Genomic DNA, 23,980 nt, shown 5'->3' with positions numbered 1-23,980 from the left:
GACGACAGAAGTGAGAGCAGATGAGAACATGACATAAACATCTGAGAGAAGGTCGAAGATGCCACCCTGGAAAGGAAGTGAAGGCTCTTTTTTCTCTCTGGAGCAGCTTGGGAAGGTGATCGCTGTGGGATAGTCAGGCAGACCAACAAGGAAGGGGGGGGGGGGGGGGGGGGGGGGGTCGACAGACTGCAGACCACACCACAGAGCTCAACGCAGAGTCAAAAGTGACCAGAGATATTTTCTGGCAATCTATGACACCTAAAGATTTGACTTTAGTTCAAGAGTTTGGCTGATTGTAGATGTCGCATGGGACGTGGATCAAGCTCAGTCCTGGATTAAAAAGTGTCTTACATTGGGGATCTCCATTGGGAACAAATCCTTAAGGACTAGATGCTTTATCCATATCTGCAAAACCAGCCCTTAATAATAAAAAATAAAATAACCTCAAATTGTAGCAAAAGTTATTTGGTATTGATATTTAAGTAAGTATCCATATCCGCAGACATTAAAATCATTATTTTAAATAGTTATCTTCCCAAAAGGTTGTAAGTAACATGGATACATTGAGATCTACTTTTATTTACATAACAGTCGAGCTTGTTACACCGTTACATTCAAAATGAGATATCTATTAAAATTCCAAATCGATTTCCTGCGACACAACTCAAGTTGTGTGAACTCAGGAGCCCTCTGTGGGTGTGGCGCTGCAGTGCCGTCGCTGCAGAGACCGCTGTGAGAAGCTGAACAAGATGGAAGAGGTGGAAGACCTCCTGAGACCCAAGACTGAGGACCTTCATGTTCTGCCTTCAGGGAGATCTGGGTTCATGTAGGACCTGGATGGTGGAACCATACCTCATTTAACCATTTCACTACCACACTACAGAAGGTTAACCCTTTCACTACCACACTACAGACGGTTAACCCTTTCACTACCACACTACAGACGGTTGACCCTTTGTTGTGTGGCAGTGAAAGGGTTAACCCTTTGGTAGTGAAAATACTTGACAGCTGGAAAACGTTCAAAAACATTTATACATGTAAGTATAGTATACGACTATCGTGGTTCCTGCTTGAACCTCCCTCGTCGATTCAGAATTCAACACTGCGTCTTTCTTTGTTGTTTTTCTCGCCCAGAGGCAGGTCATGAAGGAGCCATCACTCATATGTCAGGACCACATACAGATAGAGACAGCCTCCCAACTAAATGCTCCTTGACATCATCAGCTTGGGGGGGGGGGGGGGGGCTTCGATTAGTAACCAGAACCAACATATGAAATTAATAGCACTGTTTTTACAACATGAAATTATGGGATGTCATTCTGAGCGAAATATCAACTGATTAACCGCGAGCCCGGTCAGCTCTCATGTTATTGTGACACAAATTTGTCACAAATATTGATTTTCTAAGGTGCTGCTGGGTAATGTAGTTTAAAGGTCCCGTATTGTGGGGAAGCTCACTTTGGGGTATCTGATGGGCTTACTAAGACTCAAACTGTGAAATAAGACAACCCAGTCAGGTTTTGCATCCAGCCCGTATTCTGAAACTGTGCCTTTATAAGCGAGTCCATTGGTCCTGACTTGTGTGTGTGTGTGCATGCACATGTACAAAATGTCCGCTTGCTCGTAAACTTTATTTTCTCTATCTAAAGTTGAATCTAAAATATTTTCCGGCATTATTTGTACAATGAAGGTTAGCTCGTTAAGACACAGCAACAGCCCGTTGAGAATGGGACTGAAACAGAGGGGTGTAGAGAGACATGCTCGAATGCATAATTGGAGTGTTTTCTTCTGCACGTTTTCTTCTATAAGACATATTATTTAGGGGACCTCAAAGACCTATTAAAATTGTCGATTAAGGACAACAATATGGGACCTTTAACCTTTTCTTTTTTGACATGGACCAGAATTTCATGGAGTACAGCGTTCCCAGAGAAGAGAAGTCCAGTCAACAGAGAAGGGAGGGAGGAGCATGTCTGAGGCAGAGAGTGAGTGGTTTGGGTTGGTTTGTTGGGGAGGCCCCTTGTACCCGGGGTGTCCTGCGCTGGGAGGGGGAGGGGCCTCGTCGGCAGCAGGCCAGTGGGGCCTCAACGATAATCCACACAGCAGGCTGACCTGGGAGCTGTGGCAACATAACCAATAGTCAGTGAGCAGAGACTAGGAAGAGAAAGCTAACAGAGGTCAAGTCAGTGAGTCGGTCGGTTCTGCTCTAATATGGGTAGTCTTGAAAGGAACACGCCAACATTTTTGGATATTAGCTCATCGTCTTCTCCAGAGAGAGACAAGAAGATAGATACCAGTTTCCTCTCTGTGCGTTCAGTAGAAAGCTATCTGGCTGCACATTAGACTAGCTTAGCACAATGAATGGAAGCGGACAGTGCCGGTTAGCCTTCGGGAGAGGTGTTAGTTGGACAATGCCTAGGCTAACCGGCCATGTCCGCTTCCATTCAGAGTTAGCAGCGTACCCTTGTGTATCACCGTTTTACGTTGTGTATTAATGCTTCACGTTGCAGCCAAATTAAGTAATATATTTGCGCTGGTATAGCTATTGACTAAATTCACACTGTGGCAATTTTTGCTCTTATGTCATGCTCAGGTTGGGATTCTTTTCCACATGGGGAACAGGGTGGACGGGAATCCCAACCCGAGCATGACATAAAAGAGCAAAACGGCCGCCGTGTGAATATGGTAAATTGTGCCACGGCCTCAATGCCAAATTGAACAGCCGCTCTATGGGACTCTGTACCGTTTTGGCTGAATCCCATTTTCTGTCTTTTGTGAAGGCCTGACTCTCAATCATTCCCAGCGGGACCTTGGCTACAATGGGACAAGGTGTTACATAATGGAAGCTGTTCACGTCTGACTCACCTTTCATTCATTTTTTATTTGAATGAAAGGAGTAATTTTTTAGGGATTTTTTTTTTTATTGCGGTGAAAGCACCTTCTTCCATGAAGCCATATTTCGGCAGATGCTAATGCTCTGTTGGGAGCCGACAGAACGGCGGCTGAGAATATATATTTTTTTTATTATGTAAAACCGCAGTCAAAGGGTTTTTAATTTTCCTCCGCCACTAGTCAAAGAGGACGTCTCGAGGGATTACTTTTCCCTCAAATGTCTGGTCTAAAAGTGATTACTGCTACAGTACCTCCCCTCAAAATGGACGGCTGTACTTTTGTGGTGAGAAAAAAAGATGAGCAATACCCTACAGGCGAGAACACCGGAGACAGACGGCTCCTTTTACGCACATCCCCGGCCCAGAGCAGCCACCCCCCAGGTGGAAGTCATCTACCAACCATCTGCCACCACAGCTGACCCAGATCCATATCGTCGTCCTCTCCTTTTCCCTGATCAGCTCTAAAACCACCCCTCTCGGCTTTCAAACACACTCTCCGCTATCGCCCTCCCCATCTTCCCCCAAGATTCTCCCTCCGTGGCTTTTTCCAGCTCGGGTTTCAGATCTCATTTACACCTTTTACATGTTCCGTCCATATCCCGCCCACCGGCCTCCTCCTCCTCCTCCCTCCACCCCCGTCCTCTGTCCCAGTCCCACACCCCCTCACCCTCTTCCCTCCCTCAGCCCTCCCTTGTCATATCAAAAGGTCAAATACAACAGTGTATTCTCAGAAGGGGGGGGGGGGGGGTGGTCTACCTTGTTCTGCGGTCTTGTTGCGTCGGTCCCTCATGGCCAGGGAGGAGAGAGTGATCTTCAAGGTGAGCTTGGGGTCTTTGGAGTTGAAGACCCGGATGGCCGCCTCCGGTACGCATGAGCGCACCTCGTACTTGTCCGCTGTCAGCATCTGCAAGGGCAAAGCTCCTCTCCTCATCGCGGTGCTTACATTGGCACATTCAGTCTTCATACATATTTTGCTGATGTATGTCAAAATCTAATATTGGCCTGTATTACTTGTATTTTCCATTTAAAGTAAACAGATCAACATATCTCTTAATTTTCGTTTACATTTTACAGATATTTAAAGATGCACTACTGTACGTAGTTTTGGGGATAGAAAGTTTAACCTCGGAAAAGTCTAAATAGTGTGATGTATCTTTACAACTGAATGAATAAAGTATCCCTACCCTCTCACTATACAAAGAAGCATCTTCTAAAGGTAATTTATTGGATTTGTGTCGAGATAAGAAACCAGTTCTAAGCATTCATAGCTAATTGTTCTTGGTCATTTCTTTCCAAAGCTACGTAGGAGAGCTTCGATATTCACACAAAACATCGGCAGCTTCCATAAAGAAATTATATATCGATATCTGCCTCTAATAACCCATACCGGTTAAAACCCTAATGACAACATTCCAGTATTCAACTAGGGTTTTTATTTGTGTATAATTTTTTTTTAATTTCTCTGGGAGATTTGTGTTTAAGTGCATTCTCTCCTATCTTTGAAGGATGAACCAATCCTTCAGCTACTCTGCCTGACAACCTCTCCCAGTTTAGCCCAGGAAATGAGGTTCGAATGGAATCCTCCCTTGATGATAAAGTGCACGCGGCAGCCGTGGCAGGTAATTAACTGTGTGCCGGGGGCATCGGAAGCACGTTTACAGTCACATGTGGTGTTCTAGAGGTAATATTCTACTCTGGGTAGAGCAGTCACATGTGGTGTTCTAGAGGTAATATTCTACTCTGGGTAGAGCAGTCACACGTGGTGTTCTAGAGGTAATATTCTACTCTGGGTAGAGCAGTCACACGTGGGGTTCTAGGATATATAGGATTTTCTGAAAACCCCATTGTGAACAGCCATTTCTATTAAAAGCATGCTTCAAAAGAGATGTATTTTCACTTAACCCTGAAGTTGCTTTCTCAACTGCTTTTTTACGGTTAACAGAATCTGGTATCAGGCTGTTACCAGGCTAAAACAGATTTTGTATCATTAGGTAAATGGTAAGACAAGACACATGCGTTACATGGTAAGCAAGGCAAGGCTACAACATTCTCTGCATTTCTGTACACATGAAAGCATGTTAGAATCTTTAATGCATGATTTAATGCATGATTTAAATTTCTACTTCCTTCCCACTGACTGCAGCGTTCACTCTCACACTGTCCGACGCTGGCGTACCCACAAACACACACACACACACACACACACACTCCTGTCTGCAACAGCGGGGGAGTCAGAGAGAGAAGCAGCGCTGTTTTAAGTGAGCATGGTCTATTGAATTGATTGATTGGTTGATTGCTAATTTTATTACTGTACCCCTGGTTTCCAACTGGTTAAGTTTAGGCTAAAAGAAATAAATAAAAAAATAGGGCGAAGAAAACGTTTTTTTTCCTATAGGGCAAAGAAAACCTTTTAATTTGTTTTACCTATAGAAGCATCTAAGAATGAAGTTCTATGGAAAGTAGGTCTGCATTCCCTTAACAATTGTGTGTATTGAGCCGTACTGTATTGTACCCATTCTGCATCTGGTAATAAAATTTTCAATCAATCATTCCAATAATACACAGTTGGATGTGTTAGTTGGTTGGATGCACTTCAAGCTGCTTCCACATGAGGCAACTTCTCTCAATCATTCCAATAATACACAGTTGGATGTGTTAGTTTGGTTGGATGCACTTCAAGCTGCTTCCACATGGAGGCAACTTGTCTTTTTTGTAGTTGTGGGAACTACTTTTTCTGGCGGATGGTTTTTTCAATAAATCTTCGATTAATGTGTGTTTATTGTATAGAAATAAGGTTGGATGAATCTGGCAGTTGTATAAAAGCTTTACACCACGTGCAGTCGTGATTTGTGACCAATAAACCATGCCTAGGGGGGTCTAACGACCACCCCTAGGCATGGTTTATTGGTCACAAACCACTCCTGCGCGTGATGTAATGCTTAAATAGAAGTAGACAAAACTTCAAACATAAACGTTCTAAATTGGTTCCAAGTTTATTTTTTGTTTTACTAATACAATAGTGGACACAGGAAATAAACTTGGGACCCAAAGCTGTTCCCTAGCAATGCAATTCCACTGAAAAGGCCTAATCTATAATGCAGGAGTGCATCTCTGCTAGTTTGTAGTGGAACACCCTCTCTTCAGGTGCTTCAGCATCATGTCAGCCCTGCACGCTGTACTGTACCTGGATCTGTAGGGGCAGCCCTGCACGCTGTACTGTACCTGGATCTGTAGGGGCAGCCCTGCACGCTGTACTGTACCTGGATCTGTAGGGGCAGCCCTGCACGCTGTACTGTTCCTGGATCTGTAGGGGCAGCCCTGCACGCTGTACTGTACCTGGATCTGTAGGGGCAGCCCTGCACGCTGTACTGTACCTGGATCTGTAGGGGCAGCCCTGCACGCTGTACTGTACCTGGATCTGTAGGGGCAGCCCTGCACGCTGTACTGTACCTGGATCTGTAGGGGCAGCCCTGCACGCTGTACTGTACCTGGATCTGTAGGGGCAGCCCTGCACGCTGTACTGTACCTGGATCTGTAGGGGCAGCCCTGCACGCTGTACTGTTCCTGGATCTGTAGGGGCAGCCCTGCACGCTGTACTGTACCTGGATCTGTAGGGGCAGCCCTGCACGCTGTACTGTACCTGGATCTGTAGGGGCAGCCCTGCACGCTGTACTGTACCTGGATCTGTAGGGGCAGCCCTGCACGCTGTACTGTACCTGGATCTGTAGGGGCAGCCCTGCACGCTGTACTGTACCTGGATCTGTAGGGGCAGCCCTGCACGCTGTACTGTTCCTGGATCTGTAGGGGCAGCCCTGCACGCTGTACTGTACCTGGATCTGTAGGGGCAGGTTGGCGCTGATGGTGTGGAGCAGCACCTTGGTGGGCTTCTCTCTGCACATCAGCACCAGCTCCAGGTCCATGTCACCTTTGATCAGCAGGCCCTTGGCCAGCAGCCCCACGCGCAGCACACCGCACAGCACCGACGTGCCCTCCAGCCTGGGGGTTGTTGTCAGAGAGCCAAGAGTCAAATTCACTCACAGCGGCCAACGCGGATGCCTCGTGACGCGAGCGCTTTTTCAAATGGCTTTTTCAAATTACCTTTTCATGTCTCGTGTCTAATTGCAATTATATTTTCACGCATATATATTTATAATAATAATAATAGTGGGTGGATTTGGAACAAACGGTAGCAGATTTTTATTTAAACCTAAAATTAAGCCAAATCTCCCGTCTCTTTAAAAGGCAGCTGCTGCTTCCCACAGGCAGAGGCATCTGGCTCACACAATTCAAACTGTAAAATTAGGCGTTGCCAATCAAATATGAATGAAGATCCAGAGAGAGAGAGAGAGAGAGAGAGAGAGAGAGAGACAGACATACTTGGCGTCGGGGAGGTCTCCGGCCCCGGCGTCTTCGGCCTTGGTGGTGCCGTCCTCGTCGGCCCCGGCCTTGGTGGCGTCCTCGTCGCCCCCGGCCTTGGTGGCGTCCTCGTCGCCCCCGGCCTTGGTGGCGTCCTCGTCGCCCCCGGCCTTGGTGGCGTCCTCGTCGCCCCCGGCCTTGGTGGCGTCCTCGTCGCCCCCGGCCTTGGTGGCGTCCTCGTCGCCGCTAGCGGAGGTGTTCGCCTCAGGGGGCTTGCTGAGGTCGTCCATCCAGTCGGAGACCTTCTTGAGGGCGCCCTCCACAGTGGACACCAACGTCTGCACCGCCTCCAGCTCCTCTGGCTGCGGATACACGCTGGTGTGCTTGGCCATGACGTGGCGGTCATCGCTGGCGAATGATCGGAATGACCTCTGGATTTGGCAGGTGTTAAAAAGAGAGGGATTATGACCGTTAGTGCCGGCATCATCAGCAGCTCGACGCTCGCTGCAGAGCAGCGCCGGTATTAACTTGCTTCAGACGAGACTAAATCTATAGCGAAAATGGATTTCTTTGAACGTCAGTATGTCATTGTTAATTCAGCACAACACTCTTGTCTTGTTTTTTTTTTTGCTTTCTGCCGCTGCAGTCAACGAAACAGCCACCAGACACTGCATGATGACGGCAACACCTGAGATGAACTGGGCCCCGTTCCCCGTACCTGGCTAACTGAGTTAGCCGGATAATTTCCAGCATAGCCTGACTTAAGCCGGACCTTTCTGTTCCCCGACGCTCGATTGTCTAAATCACCATGACAACAGATCAAAAAGTTTGAGCCTGGTCGAGAGCAGGGTTAAGTTCAGTTAGCTGGATGAACCATGGCCACGCCCCCGCAAATAAATGCCAGCTCGCTTCCTGAAATGATTCTCACAGTCTAGATCTGCATTATACCATTCTGAATTATGTTTCTGTGCTTCGTTTTCCTAGAGGGGGCTTTTGAAATGTATAATAATAGAACTAAATGCTGATAATAAATCATATTCAGCCTATAGATTTACTTTGTCCTAAATAAAATAATGCGCGTCATATACGGCGCTCGGAGTGCGATACACGCTGCATGTGGTTATTTTAATAACGGCGCATTGCAAATGTGAATCCCGCGGGGATATTTTTAATTAATGAAACCTATCGGCCATTTGGCTCTGATTAGTTTCATATATTCTCCGCTGTAGATTTGCTTAACGGAGCGCCCGGATTGTGTTTCATTCAAGCATAAAATTGAAGTGTCTATGCGTGGATTGTGGTTTTTGTGGATTATGAATTACGAGGACTCTGAGGATTGTTGAATTGTATCATCACTCACACGTTATTGTGATATTGTAACTGGGATTAAAATGTCTGATGAGATGCGCTGTTTGACGGATTTGAGAAATTGAATGAGCCGTTGACGTCACATTAATGCATTTGAGAATAAAAAGATAAAACTTAATTCAAAAGAAAAAAATATATTCGAAACACGGGTCTCTTGTGCATTGATGGATACACAATGGATATATCCCGTCTGGCACAGTGGTGCAACGGCCAGTGTTCGCTCCTGGCAAGCGGGCGACCCGAGTTCGAGACCCCGCGTTTCCAATATAATTTTTTTGGAATATAATATTAATGATTATACGCAAAAGTAGCCTAGTTTTAAGTTAAAATATTATAAATCTACATGCATTGAGGATGTCATTCTTTATATAGCTCTCAACGTGCACCAAATTGAATTATTCCTACATTGCAAAAAGAAGAAAAAGACTAGAAGAAGTGGGATTCGAACGCGGGCCGTCTGCGTGAAAGTCAAAACGACCAACCGTCACACCACAGTGCAGATAAGTAAAACATCCACCATACATCAATCAATGGGTAAGAGAGCCGTATCCTTATTCTGTATAACAGTTGAACTAATTATTTTCGCTAGCAAGATCTCATTTGATTATCCATTCCATAAACCTACTGCCAGCAGGCAAGTTTAAAGAAATATAATCTGATTGATTGGGGTAATGAGGGACTTAAAATTAGCCTATAGATTATGCATTTACATTTACATGCATTAAGGGATGACTGCCTCTCTCTGAAGGGGAGGGGGGAAAACACAAAAAAAAACTGCTGATGTGCCTAGTAACCGCAAATGCAAGCCAAGCATCACGTGAGCCGAGGTTCAAGGTCAAACGGCTCTTTCTCTCCCTCTCCGAATCCTCTCTTTCCCTTCATCTCATCTCCTCTCTCCCTTACCCGTAGTCTCCCCGCTCTGCCTGCAGCGTGCGAGCACCTCGCTCTCATCATTACGGAGAGTTATTTATGATGGGCCTCTTAATAATTCATTGGGCGGGAGTCTCTGAAGCTGGAGGTACGAGGGTCATTTATCATGACCTTGCTAATCTCTCGCTGCGCCACCGGGGGCCTTTTTCACGGCTCTGAAGCAGCCAAGTGCAGGCTGCTGCTTCAGCAACAACCATAACACACACAGAGACACAGACACCATCAAGATTATCAGTTGTACCCCCCCGATACTGATACTGAGTGCCAGAGCTACGCCAGGCTCAGGTACCCGTGTGCCGGGGTGTTATTGAAGGTCAAACACACAGAGAACTGAGTGCCAGGCCAGCGCTCTGCTATTTGACACTGTAGAAATCAATGTCCCGTCTAAATTACATTACAGGACGGGACTGGGTGGAAGGATGTCATTTAATTAGAGAAGACACATACAACATCTTAACCAGCCTGGATCGAAAGGCCCATATATCATGATAAATACTCATTTAGCGCTTGATATTGATGGGTACTCAAGATGAAGTAGCCTTGCCAATTAAGACATACAGGGAACGTACAGGGAACGTACAGGCCGTTACAACATGTGTAACAGAGGCGTTCATACGACTTCAAGGGGAAAGACACAGATAAACAGACGATCAGACTAAAAGAGGCATTAATAGGGAGCTCACCATGTCTGGGACGGGGAAGGGGGGGGACGTGTCAGTGGGAGGGGTCTGGGTCTAGGTCAGGACCGGGGTCCCGTAACTCCACCTCTTCATGCAGTCACCTCTAGCTCTTCAGATGTCCTCTCAGCCCGGTGGTGCACTGTTGTTGTTCGACAGAGTCTAACTGAGGACATTAGAGGAACAAGAGAAAAATAAAACATTTTGACAATCATTTCACAAAACAGGCCTAAGCATAATGTTAATCATACAACTTCCGGAGCACGGCTGTGCATCAATGTTACTCTCTCAACCAGGGTTTCCGTTATTCCGTTGGTAATTAAACATTTTTAACTGGCAAAATCTGTTGATGTCTGACGGTTTTATCTCTCCAGTCATACTGTCCTGTGAAAATAATTCGTTCTCATTTTTATTTGGTTACAAGTGACGTACGTCCAGTAAAAGTGGTTGATTTTGCCACTGAAAACAGAAATCTAGCTCAAACATAGGAGTCTCTCTGAAATTCCTTTAGGGTTGTGTGTGTTTACTTTTGCAATGCAGTTGGACTTGTGAGATGTGCGTGTGGTGTGTGTGCATGCATGCATGCGTGAACCAGGAAAACAAACATGGACTAGAGTAACATTTGTTGTGTTACAGCTACCTTAGCTTTATCTAAAAAGATTAAAAAAAATAAAATAAAAAATGGTTTGCGTTTGTACTGTTGTGTAACGTTCAATAGACTATCAATATGGACGGACATGTTTAAAATTGTTGCTAGCCGTTGTGTTGCATGGACCAAAATACTCAAGCCACCCTGGTTGAGCAGCCGAAACCACTTTTTTCCTCAAGAAATCTGCCATTCAATGAGAGAGATAACTGTTGCAGTACAGACAGAGTGGAGGTAATGCAACGTTAATTATTACTATTACAGACGGACACACTGAAATTGTGGCTAACTGAGTTGTGCTACATGGACCCATCTTCCCGGACACCCTGTTCTCAACCGCCGTGACCAGTGATGCAGTGGTGGTACCACTCGGTACTAGAGATGTTCCGATACCATTTTTTCCTTTCCGATCCGATTCCGATACCTAAGCTTTGGGTATCGGCCGATACCGATACTTATCCGATACCAGTGCATACATATATATAATAAAAAAAAAAAAAAAAACGTATATAAATTATATATATATATATATTTTTTTACAGATACTGTTTTATATATACTGTTTTTTACTAATAACTAGAAAGTAATGGTATTTATTCAACAGGTGATTGTATAGATTTGTATTAGTATCATTAATCAATGAGTATGGGGCTGCAGCACTGCAGATATACCCTACTCCAATGATCCACTCGCTTTGCACTCGCTACCCAGTGGCTCTGCAGATATACCCTACTCAGTCTACAAGGCTCCGTTGAAGTAGCAGAGGAACTGTTGTGATTTTTGCACAATAAATATTCAACATTCTCTTTTGAGACTCCGCCTCAGACTCTTATCATTTGGCACTAAAAGCTAAACATTGTCGCCGATATGGCTGTCCGCAACATGTCATTAATTGTGTACGCGACGTGCAATTGTGCAATGACGACGTTACCGTGAGCTAGGTTAGCTAGCAGGAGCTACCGGTATATGGAAAGACCATAGAAGACTGTAACGTTACTGGTGACATTGTGATTTAACTTGGAATACTCCTTTGCCAACTTGCTGTACTTTGCTTGCAGGTCTGCAGCCATTATTGTTGGATTATGAATAGCCCCAACTAGGCCTGCCACGATAACACATTTTGCTGGGCGATTAATTGCCCCCGAAAATATCGCGATAAGCGATATTATTGCGACCGGTTAGAGAATTTTTTTTTTGAAATTTATTTCCCCAAACTTTTATTTTGAAGCCCACCGCTCCGTCTTTTCCGGTGTTTAGACTTTTATTTTGAAGCCCACCGACCGGACCGGAAGTATTGTTGTGATTATCCTAAGCAGAAACTATGAGCCGACAACTTGGGCTAATGATATGATGTTTTTGAGCTAATGATAAAACAAATTGTTGGTGAACAACTAACTTTAGGTTAGTTTTAACGTTAGCTACTAACGTTAGATGCAGCTACTACAGGCAATCAACGATGAGGAGGAAGCGTCAAAGCAGTATATAATATAATAGCTGTGGTGCGTAAGCACTGCAGCACGACTCGAAACTACCGGAGTGTTATAATAAATTAATTCATGTTTAACTTGTCCCCGTGTCCAGTCCTTTGACTAGCCCCACCCGTTAATTGTAAACAATGATGCATGTAATTGTATTAACGTTATTCTGTGTTGTACTTGTAGCTATGCTATACGTTGTATTTCGTTTGTAGCTAATGTTGTTAGCATTGAATGAGCATCAACGAACGCTAGATCTTTAATCTTTATTTAGCAGTCCAGTTTCTCCGGGCAGTAGCGAGTAACTACTTGGGTCTAAAAATAGCTAACGTTACACTACAAATAATGCTACTTGGTTAAAAGGAGCAACACTATTGAGAAATGTCTATGTGGCGTTGCCCCACGGAGCTCCCGTGCTGTACTCTAGTAACGTCAGCGGCCCGCCTCCCAACACGGACAGTGACTGAGGGGCACTGGTTCCGCCTCATTAAAACAAACGCGCAAATAGCAATTAATCGCGCCCGTCAAAATCATTGCATTCATTTTAATTATCGCAGCAATTAATCGATTTATTGCTTATCGCGGCAGGCCTAGCCCCAACTTTAGCCAAGGTAACGTCAAAGCTAGCTTTCGGTTAGCTGTTCAATGCTAATAACACCAGCCACCAAGCGAACTCATCAGAGCTCCCTGTCAACAGCGCTCTGTCGGGACGATGGCATTTTAAGAAAGTATCTGCTCTGCTGTTAAAATGACAAATGGCAATTGACACTTTAATTCACGGTCGATTAAGCACACGTTTGTTTTATAATGCTCACTCAGCGAGTAGGGTATATCTACAGAGCCCAACGTCCGCAGTGTTGTTGATAAATTACGTCATATGGTATCGGAGCGCAACATTAGAGGGTACTCGCCGATACCGATACCAGCATTTTAGGCAGTATCGGCGGCATTTCCGATACTGGTATCGGTATCGGAACAACTCTACTCTGTACCACGCCGTCCTAGCAGTTCGCTGAGCAGAAGTGCGCGCACGGATGTGCACGCGCGCGCACACAAAAGTGGGTTCACAACTTTCACTCTACTGTCGCACCGTGCGCCAAGTACCCGGCACTTATCACCTAGTATTTGCATAGCATAACAAAGAAAGAAGTGCAAGACCAAAATACAAGCCCTGTGGGGGGTTTGCTTGAGCTGGTCTGTGCACACGCGAGGGAACATGTATGCGCGTGCACGTGGCGTCCAGGCAGTTCTGATATTACGACTGCACCCCTGGCTGTGACCTCTCAACCACCGTGACCTCTCAACCATGTGACCTCTCAACCACCGTGACCTCTCAACCACCGTGACCTCTCAACCACTGTGACCTCTCAACCACCGTGACCTCTCAACCACTGTGACCTCTCAACCATGTGACCTCTCAACCACCGTGACCTCTCAACCACTGTGACCTCTCAACCATGTGACCTCTCAACCACCGTGACCTCTCAACGTCAGAGCACAAGCCTAGTTAGGAATGATATGGTGACCATATCGGTATCGATGCGATGAGGAACACTGGGCTCGTGGTAGTGATTTCTTTTATTGATTTTATCAGTCCGATGAGCAAAACTGTGCCGATAATAATAATCTATTATATTTATATAGTGAATTTCTAGACACTCAAAGCTCTCCCCACAATGTAGGGTGGAAAAATGGCCTCCTTCACCATCACTGGTAGCACCCAACCTTGGACTATGCAGGCTCAATGGCTGCCATACACTGGCACCAGGCACACATCGCACTACACAATGGCTGAACGGCTCAGGAGACAGGGATTGATATCAGCCAATTAAGATGATTAGGTGGCCTTGATGTCAGAGACCTGATTGGGAATTTGGCCAGGAACGTCGGGGAGCCCCCTACTCTTTGCGATAGGTGTCCTGGGTTCTTTAACGACCGAGATTCAGTCAGGACCTCGGTTTAGAGTCTCATCCGAAGGACGGCACTCACAGCTGTACGGTGTCCACATCACCGTAACAGGGGCATTGTTACTGACTAGTCAGAGGACAGAGTGCCCCCTGCTGGACAACAACACCACCACCACCACTTTCCGACGGCCTTGACCGGGGCTCGAATCGGTGGTCTTCCGGTCATGAGTCCGGAGCTCTACTCATGTAGCCATGCTGCCGGACATTTCGATCACAATCCGGTGATTTCCCCATCTAGCTGCCGTTGTGCGTTTGTATGTTTTACCTTTTTTGGCCACACAGCTCGTTTGGGTAACGTTACTTGCATGCAACAATGACGTGGCACAGCATTGTGGGCTAACATTGTTTCAGTATGTACAAAAATAGTATGTGTACTAGTTTGTTATGCTGCCGCAATTTCAGCAAAGATCAAAACAAAAAGACACCTTTTTAACCCCTGAAGAGAGAGAGGTGATTATACAGTAATGCCTTTTTAAGGACTTTTGACAAGTGCTGCAGTAACAGCAGATGGTACGCACAGCATGGGGCAAAAAGACAATGCAGATTCATAAAGACCCAGTCAGTAGTGTGAAAGCACTCCTACACAACAGGCCTGAGCAAAGAAGAGTCCTAATGTTCCTTTCTATATATATACAGTATATATACCTATTAAAGAAAGCTTTTCATCTTGACAACCCAAAACCTAATTAAAGACAGTAGAGGTTGAGTACTTTATTATCTAAAGATGGTAGGAGTTGTGTTGTTCATTCATAGTTAAAGACAATAGAGGTTGAGTACTTTATTATCTAAAGATGGTAAGTTTGAGTGTTGTGTTCACTCATAGTTAACATCATCATATCACAAAAACAAGTGTTCACAGCAATGAACGTTAAAGTAGAGAAAATTAATTTAGCCTAATTACGGTTTAGTGGCCAGGCCATACAAATGCAGCACTCTGACAGTCTGACTACATTACTGGCTTTAGTCAGGGAGAGAGAGTGGGCACAGATGGTCAGTCCATTTGAATGTTCTCTGGTAAACAAAAAGGGGGGACAAAAAGTCACACAATTCAGGTTGGTCTTCCCATAATATCTACTCCAGGCCTTCCAACCCGTTTTCCTGTCCTCCGTTTGGGGGGAGGTTGATACGAACTGGGAGGTTTATTTTAGGCTGTGTTTATTTAGGTCAATTTCACTGCAGGCAACGTTTATGAGGCGAGCTGGGCATTTATGTTAGAAGCAGGGGGCTCCAAATGATGCCCTGTATCATCCTTCTGGACAGTCGGCAGCATTGAGGTCGAATTAGACTTCAACTTCAGTCTATTGCGGCTCCCATCTCCGTGACACTAAGAAGACCATTGTCCACACCGTCCTAACGCACATGTTAAATCTTGGCCAGCTGCGCGTCAGGTCTCGAGCGAGGCTACCCTCGGGCCAAGCATCGATCACCATCAATTCGACACTCAAGCGTCATAGTTGGGCCTTCAGACACCAGGCGGGACAGGAATCGCACACGGCTCGTTGTGTGGTTAGCGTAACAGATGACCAAACATCATAATCCAAGTGTAACGGCACATTTTCATGTTCCAATGTCCTGTTACCTTGCACGTTACTTCACAGGTAGGGTATGGGAGTGATCCTACGCAGTAGACACAGAAACACACACACACAGATTGATGTCCAGTCATGATTCCAGGTGTATTTATTGCGTTGAAGTTGTACATTCCATTAACACATTCGGGGCCATTGGGATGAGTCTAATTAATGTCAAGAGGACCGGGGAATGTAAACAAACGTGGGGCTGTTTGTACAGATAAATCTATACTTTATAGTATTGCTATCTGTCCATTCTCATTGTCAATTGAGTCCATAAACCGTCCCTTCAAAATGGCTTAAAGAAAACAAAAATTCATCAATAGGTTCTCATTTTATAGCGCCGTGAATATAAGCGTTATACGGGATTTGGGACTAGTATATTTTCTGGAAGTCGAGATACAGGGCTAATAGCTAATAACGTTAAATCCAATGGCATTTCGGTTATAGATACGCTCCAGTTAAAACTCAAACTGCATATGATCAGTACGATCCTCACGCACAGGGAGCGAAATTAACTTTTTGACTCACCGGCCAGTGGCGGGTAGATGGGAAGAATCTACCCGCCAAGCATATTTCTTACCTGCCAAATTTTGTTTGATTAAAAAAAAGATATATATATTTTATATAAAAAAAAAATTAAATAAAATATATATTATATAATCATACTTGTAGTTGTATTATCTGCGAGACATCGCCACATAAGTCAAAATGCTCGCTATCTGCAAACAGCTCCACTGTCTGTGTGTATACTTGAGTAGCCTCCAGCTCCAGCAAGGATTCTCCGGCCCTGCAGCTAGACCCTATATTCAGCTAGACCCTACATTCAGTATGCAAGGATTCTCCGGCGATGCAGCTGGACCCTATTGGTATAACGCTACGGTTCTTTTGTCAAATCACATTCAACATGCCCTCAGCTAGAATACGCATTCAATCAATGTTATAAGACATTGATATCAGGAGCTATCTGTAGCTACTGCTAGCCCGGTAGATAACGTTAAGACAATTTAGTTTACTGGGACAGATAGATCTAACGGAAGCTAGCTAATGTGAGCTAGCTAACGAGGGAACGGAGGTATTATGCACTCGAGTCGACTATTGCTGGAGCATTTGTTGATATCAGCAGCTATCAGTAGCTAGCCAGCTAGATACCGTTAGACAATGCCTCGTCATGTATTAAACTAAAAGTGAATAGTTGACTGGGTCATTGTTTAAACAGTAACAGACAGAGCAGACTGCCCGCATATCGCAATGGTGGCGTTTCAGGAAGTAAACAAGCCAAATGAGAGCTTCCGATTGGTCATTTGCTTTCTTTCTCATGAAACTAGTCACGTCACTCTACTGTGATTGGACCGTTGACTTGAGTGCAATGTGGGACTTGTAGTTTTTTAACGATCTCGCGGCGGAGAAAAAAAAAGACGAGAGAGGCTATAATCTGTACTCGCACAATCAAAATAAGAGTATCGTTATGAACTACACGTCTACACGCCACACCCTCTAAGTGTCAAGCGCCAAAGGTAACAACTGAGCGCCCCTGGCGGGCGGCGGGCTTTAGTTTCGGTCCCTGCTCACGCATGTATGCATGAAAGGGGGGGGGGGGGGGGGGGGGGGGGGCGGGGGACGTCGTTTCTGATAATCGATTACCAATAACCGCGTTAGCCTCATTAGCCGAACGCCTGGTTGGCTATCAAAACAAGGCCCGATCGGGATGTACTTTACGTGAAAAAGATCCTACCGTGGTCCGGTGGGATGTCCCCGAGCATTTTCCCGTTATCGATCGCCATCTGGTAGATCGATATGTCCATTGGCTGATGATAAATCCCCTTATTGCATGGTGAAATCTGCGATCCAAAACGTAATCCAAGCTACATGCTGCACATCTAGAATCCTGCTAACTGAAATCTCCATTGAAAGAAAAAAAGACTGATCCGTTCCGCCACAGGGCACACTGCATTATCGCGATAGCGCCCCTAAGAGGATCTGGCCGGTATTGCACCTTGTCAAATTCATAGAGTAGGGTAAATCTGCAGTGCCGCTCGGCGACCTTGAATACGTTATTAAAATGGAATAAAAGCAATAACAACTTCCCACGGATTTATCCGTGCCTCTGTCCACAACGCATGGACTCGAAACACGGAGATCTCCGTGCTTGGGCGGGATTGTGTTAATGCCAGTGTGGGTTCTGTAGGGATTCTCGTTATTCTGTATTTATTTGATAACGTAATTTATTCACAACACGGCACAGCCGGCGCCTCATACCACCAAGTGATAACCTTGGCCACTATGACTATTTGGAGCAGGGTACATTATTTATTGTTCATGCTAATTCTCAGTTGATTGGATTTGGGTGAATTAGTGTGTCCGAGATGTCCGACTCATGGTGAACAGCCAGTAAAACGGACTGTAAACGAGAGCCTCAGCTGGCACAGAGTGAGCTGCATGTGTGTGGAGGGGAGGCAGACGGGACAAAGCTGTCTGTGGAGGCCAGTGTTGTGTAGGGACAGGGAGGGTTATGTTTAATCTCACAGAATGCTCCACACGCCACATATTATCACAGCCCGGCAGCAGCACCAGGGCCAACGAGGAGACAAGTGGGTTAAAATCTGACTGTACCCAGACCTCACTGTGATAAAAGGGAAGTGATAGACACTAGAGTGACTAGACAGACTAAGCACCGAGGTGGTTGTAAGGATAATGATGCGTGTGTGAATTTGAACCGTTACCAAAAAATAAATGTTCATATCAATTAACACCCGTCCTTCTTCACGCTAATGCTTTTCAGACTACAGCAGCGTTTCCGTTAGCCGGTAATTACCGGTATTTGACTGGCAAAATCTGTTGAAGTCCGACATATTTAATCTCTCCGGTCATAATGTCCGGTGAAAATAATTCCCTCTAAACACAATTAGATTATTTGAATTGTATTAAAATAGGCTAAAATTATATAGCCTATGCGATGAACGAAACAATCTCACCAAGCAGCCGGTCTAATAATGACATCCTGCTGTCAGCGCGAGCTGGCTGCTGATATATTTACGTGAAGCATGGCTTGGCAGGGTGCAGTACTCCAATTCAGCCATTGGCAATTCAGCTGTTGGGTGGGGGCGCTGCTGACACCACTGCTCTGCTCTGCCTGCTCCAAGTGCTCCATGCTTCACGTAAATATATCAGCAGCCAGCTCGCGCTGACACAGCGGTGCCAAATTTCTCAGTTCTTCGCTTGATATAATTAATACAAATGTCCAATATAACGGAATTAGTTAGCTCATAAAAATGTGATTATAACAGACTGCTGTTTATTAAGGTCGGGCAGACTGCCCACCGACACCTCAAGTCGGCAGCAGCAGCACGAAGTCTCGAGGGACTTATTTTATTTGGAATATATTAATGACTGATACGCAAAAGTAGCCTAGTTTTAAGTTAAAATATTATAAATGCCTTGATGATGTCATTCTTTATATAGGTCTATCAATTGTTTTTAAGCTCAATAAACTCTGACCGGAATTTATCCCATTTGTCCGGTAGATTGAAATCTACCGGACACTCAGACCTGCAAAAAAAAATTCTAACGGAAACCCTGGACTACAGGCCTGTTTTCTGGAGAGACAGATGAGACACTGCAGCTATTCATTAACGAGGTGTCACTCCGCACCGGGACGATCCTACCTCTTTCTTTTAGAGCCAGCCAGGTGAGATTAGGAGTCTGGCAAAGTGCTTGAGTAGACCCAAGTGTTCCATATACATCAGCCGTCCTCATGGCCTCACAAGCCCCATTCGTTTTAACAGTCTCATGAGCCTCGGTACATTCAAGCAGCTATTTGCATGTTATTTCTGTCTACAGGCCACCTCCTCCCCCAGAGGAAGCTCACAAGCTGTGGCTGGTGGCCGGTGGGTCACATGTCCATCGGTAGCACCCAGAGAGCGTAGACCCGTGAGGTCCTGCTGCCTCCCGCCACAGAGCCAGAAATAATACCCTGCTTTGTTATGATTCTGAAACATCAGCTTCATAGTTAAAAAGCGATGGTCATTTTATTTTGCCGTCGTCGGTTTTGTAAAGCAAGGATTAGGGCCTTCGTGAGCATTAATGGATTTGCGCCGCCTGCGCTGTGGGCCGGAAAGTATCCAAGTAAGCACAATGCTTTTATCCCCTGTGCGCTCCTGAAAGCAGTATCGGAGAGCATGCCCATTCCCCACCGCTCCAGAGAGATGTCGAAAACAAAACACTCTTGCATTAGGCACTGACTCACAAGAGACTGTCTGTCTCAGAGCCTACGTGGAGGACAGGTGTGTGTGTGTGTGTGTGTGTGTGTGTGTGTGTGTGTGTGTGTGTGTGTGTGTAGCCTTATCACTGGGAGGCATCATTGTGTCTCGGGCAGGTAATGGAGACATCATGTGCCAATGCATGAATGAACAGCAGTCCCAGTCTGTCACCTCTCGTAAACACATCCCACTGAAGCACAGGGTTCTGGTCAGATGGCTGAGGGATGGTTGATGTGTGTGTGTGTGTGGTGTGTGGTGTGTGGTGTGTGGTGTGTGTGTGTGTGTACCTGATAACCACTCACAAGTAGGGGATGCACGATTAATCCTAAAAATAAATTAGATCTCGATTCATAGACGTATGCGATCTCATTTCTAAATGACGACGATTCTGATTTATTTGCATTTGCGTCAAAATGGAGATCAGTTGCATTAAAACACTCGCTCCTATTCCCCTATGCATTCATGTCAGCTGCATTCACGCGTTGACTTAGTTGCTTCGGAACAATCCAAGTTGCGATATAAATCACACTTAACTTAAAGCAAAACACGCTATTAATTCAACATTCAATATATTTTCTTACTTTTGTGTTGACTTGTCGTCAAGATTCCTGTTTTTGGGTTCCAGGTGAGAGGTAGGAGCTGGACAACAGTGTTGGGTCGCTTTCACATATAGTTTGTGGACTCGGTGCGGTTCTGGTGCTGAAGTTGCAACATTGTTGCATTCTTCATTTGGTTCGTCTGCGTTCTCATAGCAATTTGTCAGGCGCACCGAACTTTCTGAACAATGTCACGCGGTCGAAAAGGGCGCTCGTCTATTGGACGGAAATGTGTGTGTGGCTGCGAGCCTGTGTGTGCGTGCGCGCGTGTGTGTGTCTGTGTGTGGACTGCGAGCCCTCCAGATCAGCGGAGGCGGAGTTGTTTATTTTGACGTGACATTGATCCATTGTTCTATTGAAGCCCATTACCACCATCCTCTCGCTAAACAACTTGTACACAGCATTTTTATGAGTGCCCACAAGTAGCCGTTTTATTTGGTCTTCTGCCCATATGTGTACAGTGTGCTTGTTTTGCAGTGAATGCCGAGCGCCTCGGTAATAAAATACTAAGCCGCGTTTTTTCTTCCTTCTATCCAAGATGCACAGTTAGATAGATAGATAGATAGATAGATAGATAGATAGATAGATAGATAGATAGATAGATAGATAGATAGATAGATAGATAGATAGATAGATAGATAGATAGATAGATAGATAGATAGATAGATAGATAGATAGATAGATAGATAGATAGATAGATAGATAGATAGATAGATGCAGTGTGCTTGTTTTGCAGTGAATGCCGTGCGCAGTGGTAATAATAAGCACTTCCTATATTTGGTCCGAGTTTGGTCCGTTGAAGCAAACCGAGACCTACGTTTTCAGGTGGACCAGAGTTCGTGTGTTTGGTCCGCGGACCGAGTTCGACGCGCATTCACACACACCCGAAAAACCGGACTATCGAATTCTGGTCCGATAGTCATCCCCTGTGTGAAAGCGACCTTAATTTCGTGAGCTATTTTTAATTTTAGTTTTAATCTTAGTCATGTCTCAAATGCTCTTTTTCGTTTATCATATTTAGTCACCTTTATCTATTTTTCGTTTAGTCAAGTTTTAGTCAACTACAGGTCTGAGCATTTTCATTTTAGTATTTTTTGTTTAGTTTTGATTTAGTCTTTTTTGTTTAGTCTCACCAATCTGTTACAGCCTCATAAGTTGGCGTGAGCTTTTTCTAAACAAAAAAGCTAACGTTAGTGCTAGCTGGTTAGACTTATGTAAGCCATTTAATATGTTCTATTGTGGTGGATCAAGTTCAACATAATGTACCGATCCGTCATGAAGTAATGTAGGGAAGAAAGGGGTTTCCTTTTCTGTATGGTGCTTTATTTCCAGCTCAATATGGGGTTTTACAGTTTGATAATTCCCTTCTCATACACAACACAGCTGTGTATGAGGTAAATGTATTTCATTTACCTGCTAATACTCTAGCTTCATAACAACAAGGTAACATCTGGGCCCTGTTCCTCGTACGTGGCTAACTGAGTTAGCCGGATAATTTTCAGGATAACTTGACATAAGTCAGGCTTTTCGGTTCCACGAAGCAAGTTTGGCTGAATCACTATAGCAACACATCGATAAACTTGAACCTGCTCCGGCGCAGGATTACTTAAGTTAGCTGGATACGCTTGCCACTCCCTTGGGAAAAAATGCCAGCTCCCTTCCTCAGAGATCCCATACCATTCTGAATAATGTTTTTGTGCTTAATTTTTCTAGAGGGGTCGCGAGCAGCCGGGGGGGGGGGGGGGGGTCGCAAGATGAGTTCCAGAGTGTATTGATTTCATAGAATGTGTAAAATAGGCCTATAATTAAAAACAATTAAAATACATTAAACTGGTAAAAGAAATACTTTTGAAATAAAATGCTGATAATAAATCATATTCAGCCTATGGATTTCCTACATACTGCACGCTAGGGCACGGCACGCGCGACACCCGTTTGAGCTGCGGGATGATAAGCGCTTGTTTCTGACGGAGAATGCGTCCCAGCTCGCTGCCTACTCGAGCACTGGAGTAGAAATGGGCCGGATTTATATCTTTCCAGAGCTTGATGGATTTATGGAGGAAAGTTAACACAGTGAAGATGTCTATAACTCACCTCCAAGCCCTTCTTAAACGGTTTAAAAAGTATTTCCCAGATTAAATCAAGTGACGAACCTTAAAAACTGTGTTTCAGTCCAAGCCGCTGGCTGATTTCTGGATATCAATTTTGAGGGGGAATACGCACAGCTATCCGCCATTTGTACGCGGCTTTCCCAACAATAAACCCTGGATTGATAAGGACATTTAACACCTGCTAAACAGGAAAAAGAGGGCCTTCATGGCAGGGGACACAGAGCAGGCCAAGGCTGTCCAAAAGGAGCTCAAACAGGAGCTAAAGGCAGCCAAGGACAGCTACAGACACAGGCTGGAGGGATGATTTACAGGCCAATAACACCAGAGAGGTGTGGGCGGGATTTGACCAGAGTAGCCTCCCCTAACCCCTCCCCCCACCAATCATGTGCTGGTGAGCAACACTTCCTGTTCACCCTCTACACCTCAGACTTCTGCCATAACTGAAGCGGGTGCCACGACTCCTCCATTGTAAATTACATCACAGACGACAATGAGGATGAGTACAGAGCCCTGGTGGAGAGCTTTGTGGGGTGGAGCGATAGCAACCACCTCCAACTCAACATCAGCAAGACCAAGGAGCTGGTGGTGGACTTCTTATTACATCAGTAGAATAGTCTATTTTCAACGCATGTTTCAATGAACAGAGATAGAGGGCGCAATATAACTATGATGAGGAGGCAACCACCTCTGTGTCTCAGGGCTCTACAGTAGGAGCATTTCACTAGCATTTGCCCCTAAAAACAGAAACATTATTTAGGAGCACAGTGTGCGAGTAATAGTTTTGCGTAGTGGCCGTGTCAACGCGCAATTGTCATTTCATATTATACACAGAGCAGCGCGGACCAGCTCTGTAACAACTCATCTCGCGAGTCACGCTGTTTCTATGTGCAACGAAAACTCTGCGAGCAACGGGTCCAATGGTCTAACATGCTTTGCATGCTCGCCAGTCCTGTATACATTACCCACGTCTCGCTAAACCTTTTAATGTTAGCTGCTAACTCTAACTAAGCTAACATGCTAACGCTAACTACTGTAAGCTATCCCTGGGAATTCTCAGAGGCATCCAATAGTGAGGGAAGGGGGGGCTGAGAGTCTCTCTCGCTCAGTAGCTATAGTATATAGCTCAGCAGCTG

At 45.2% G+C, this 23,980-nt stretch overlaps 1 protein-coding gene across 2 annotated transcripts in view; it reads right to left on the bottom strand.

The window, feature by feature from the left end:
• LOC311248040 (spermatid perinuclear RNA-binding protein-like) overlaps positions 1 to 23,980 on the bottom strand; it is a gene marked incomplete at its 3' end in the record, with an annotated part of 79,168 nt that overhangs the window by 44,507 nt on the left and 10,681 nt on the right. For both annotated transcript variants that reach the window (XM_084337958.1, XM_084337957.1), the window contains exons 2-5: positions 10,229 to 10,388; positions 7,269 to 7,678; positions 6,722 to 6,887; positions 3,648 to 3,795 (exon numbers count right to left, since the gene is read on the bottom strand). In XM_084337958.1, coding sequence (XP_084194084.1) covers positions 3,648 to 3,795; positions 6,722 to 6,887; positions 7,269 to 7,678; positions 10,229 to 10,231 — 727 coding nt within the window. In that variant the 5' untranslated portion in view covers positions 10,232 to 10,388. The remainder of the gene's footprint in view (positions 1 to 3,647; positions 3,796 to 6,721; positions 6,888 to 7,268; positions 7,679 to 10,228; positions 10,389 to 23,980) is intronic.

This window comes from Notolepis coatsorum, assembly GCF_963971535.1.
Source record: "Notolepis coatsorum genome assembly, chromosome: 2".
NCBI lineage: Eukaryota > Metazoa > Chordata > Actinopteri > Aulopiformes > Paralepididae > Notolepis > Notolepis coatsorum.
The sequence above is the reverse complement of the archived record's forward strand: the minus strand, read 5'-3'. Positions and strand labels throughout refer to the sequence as shown.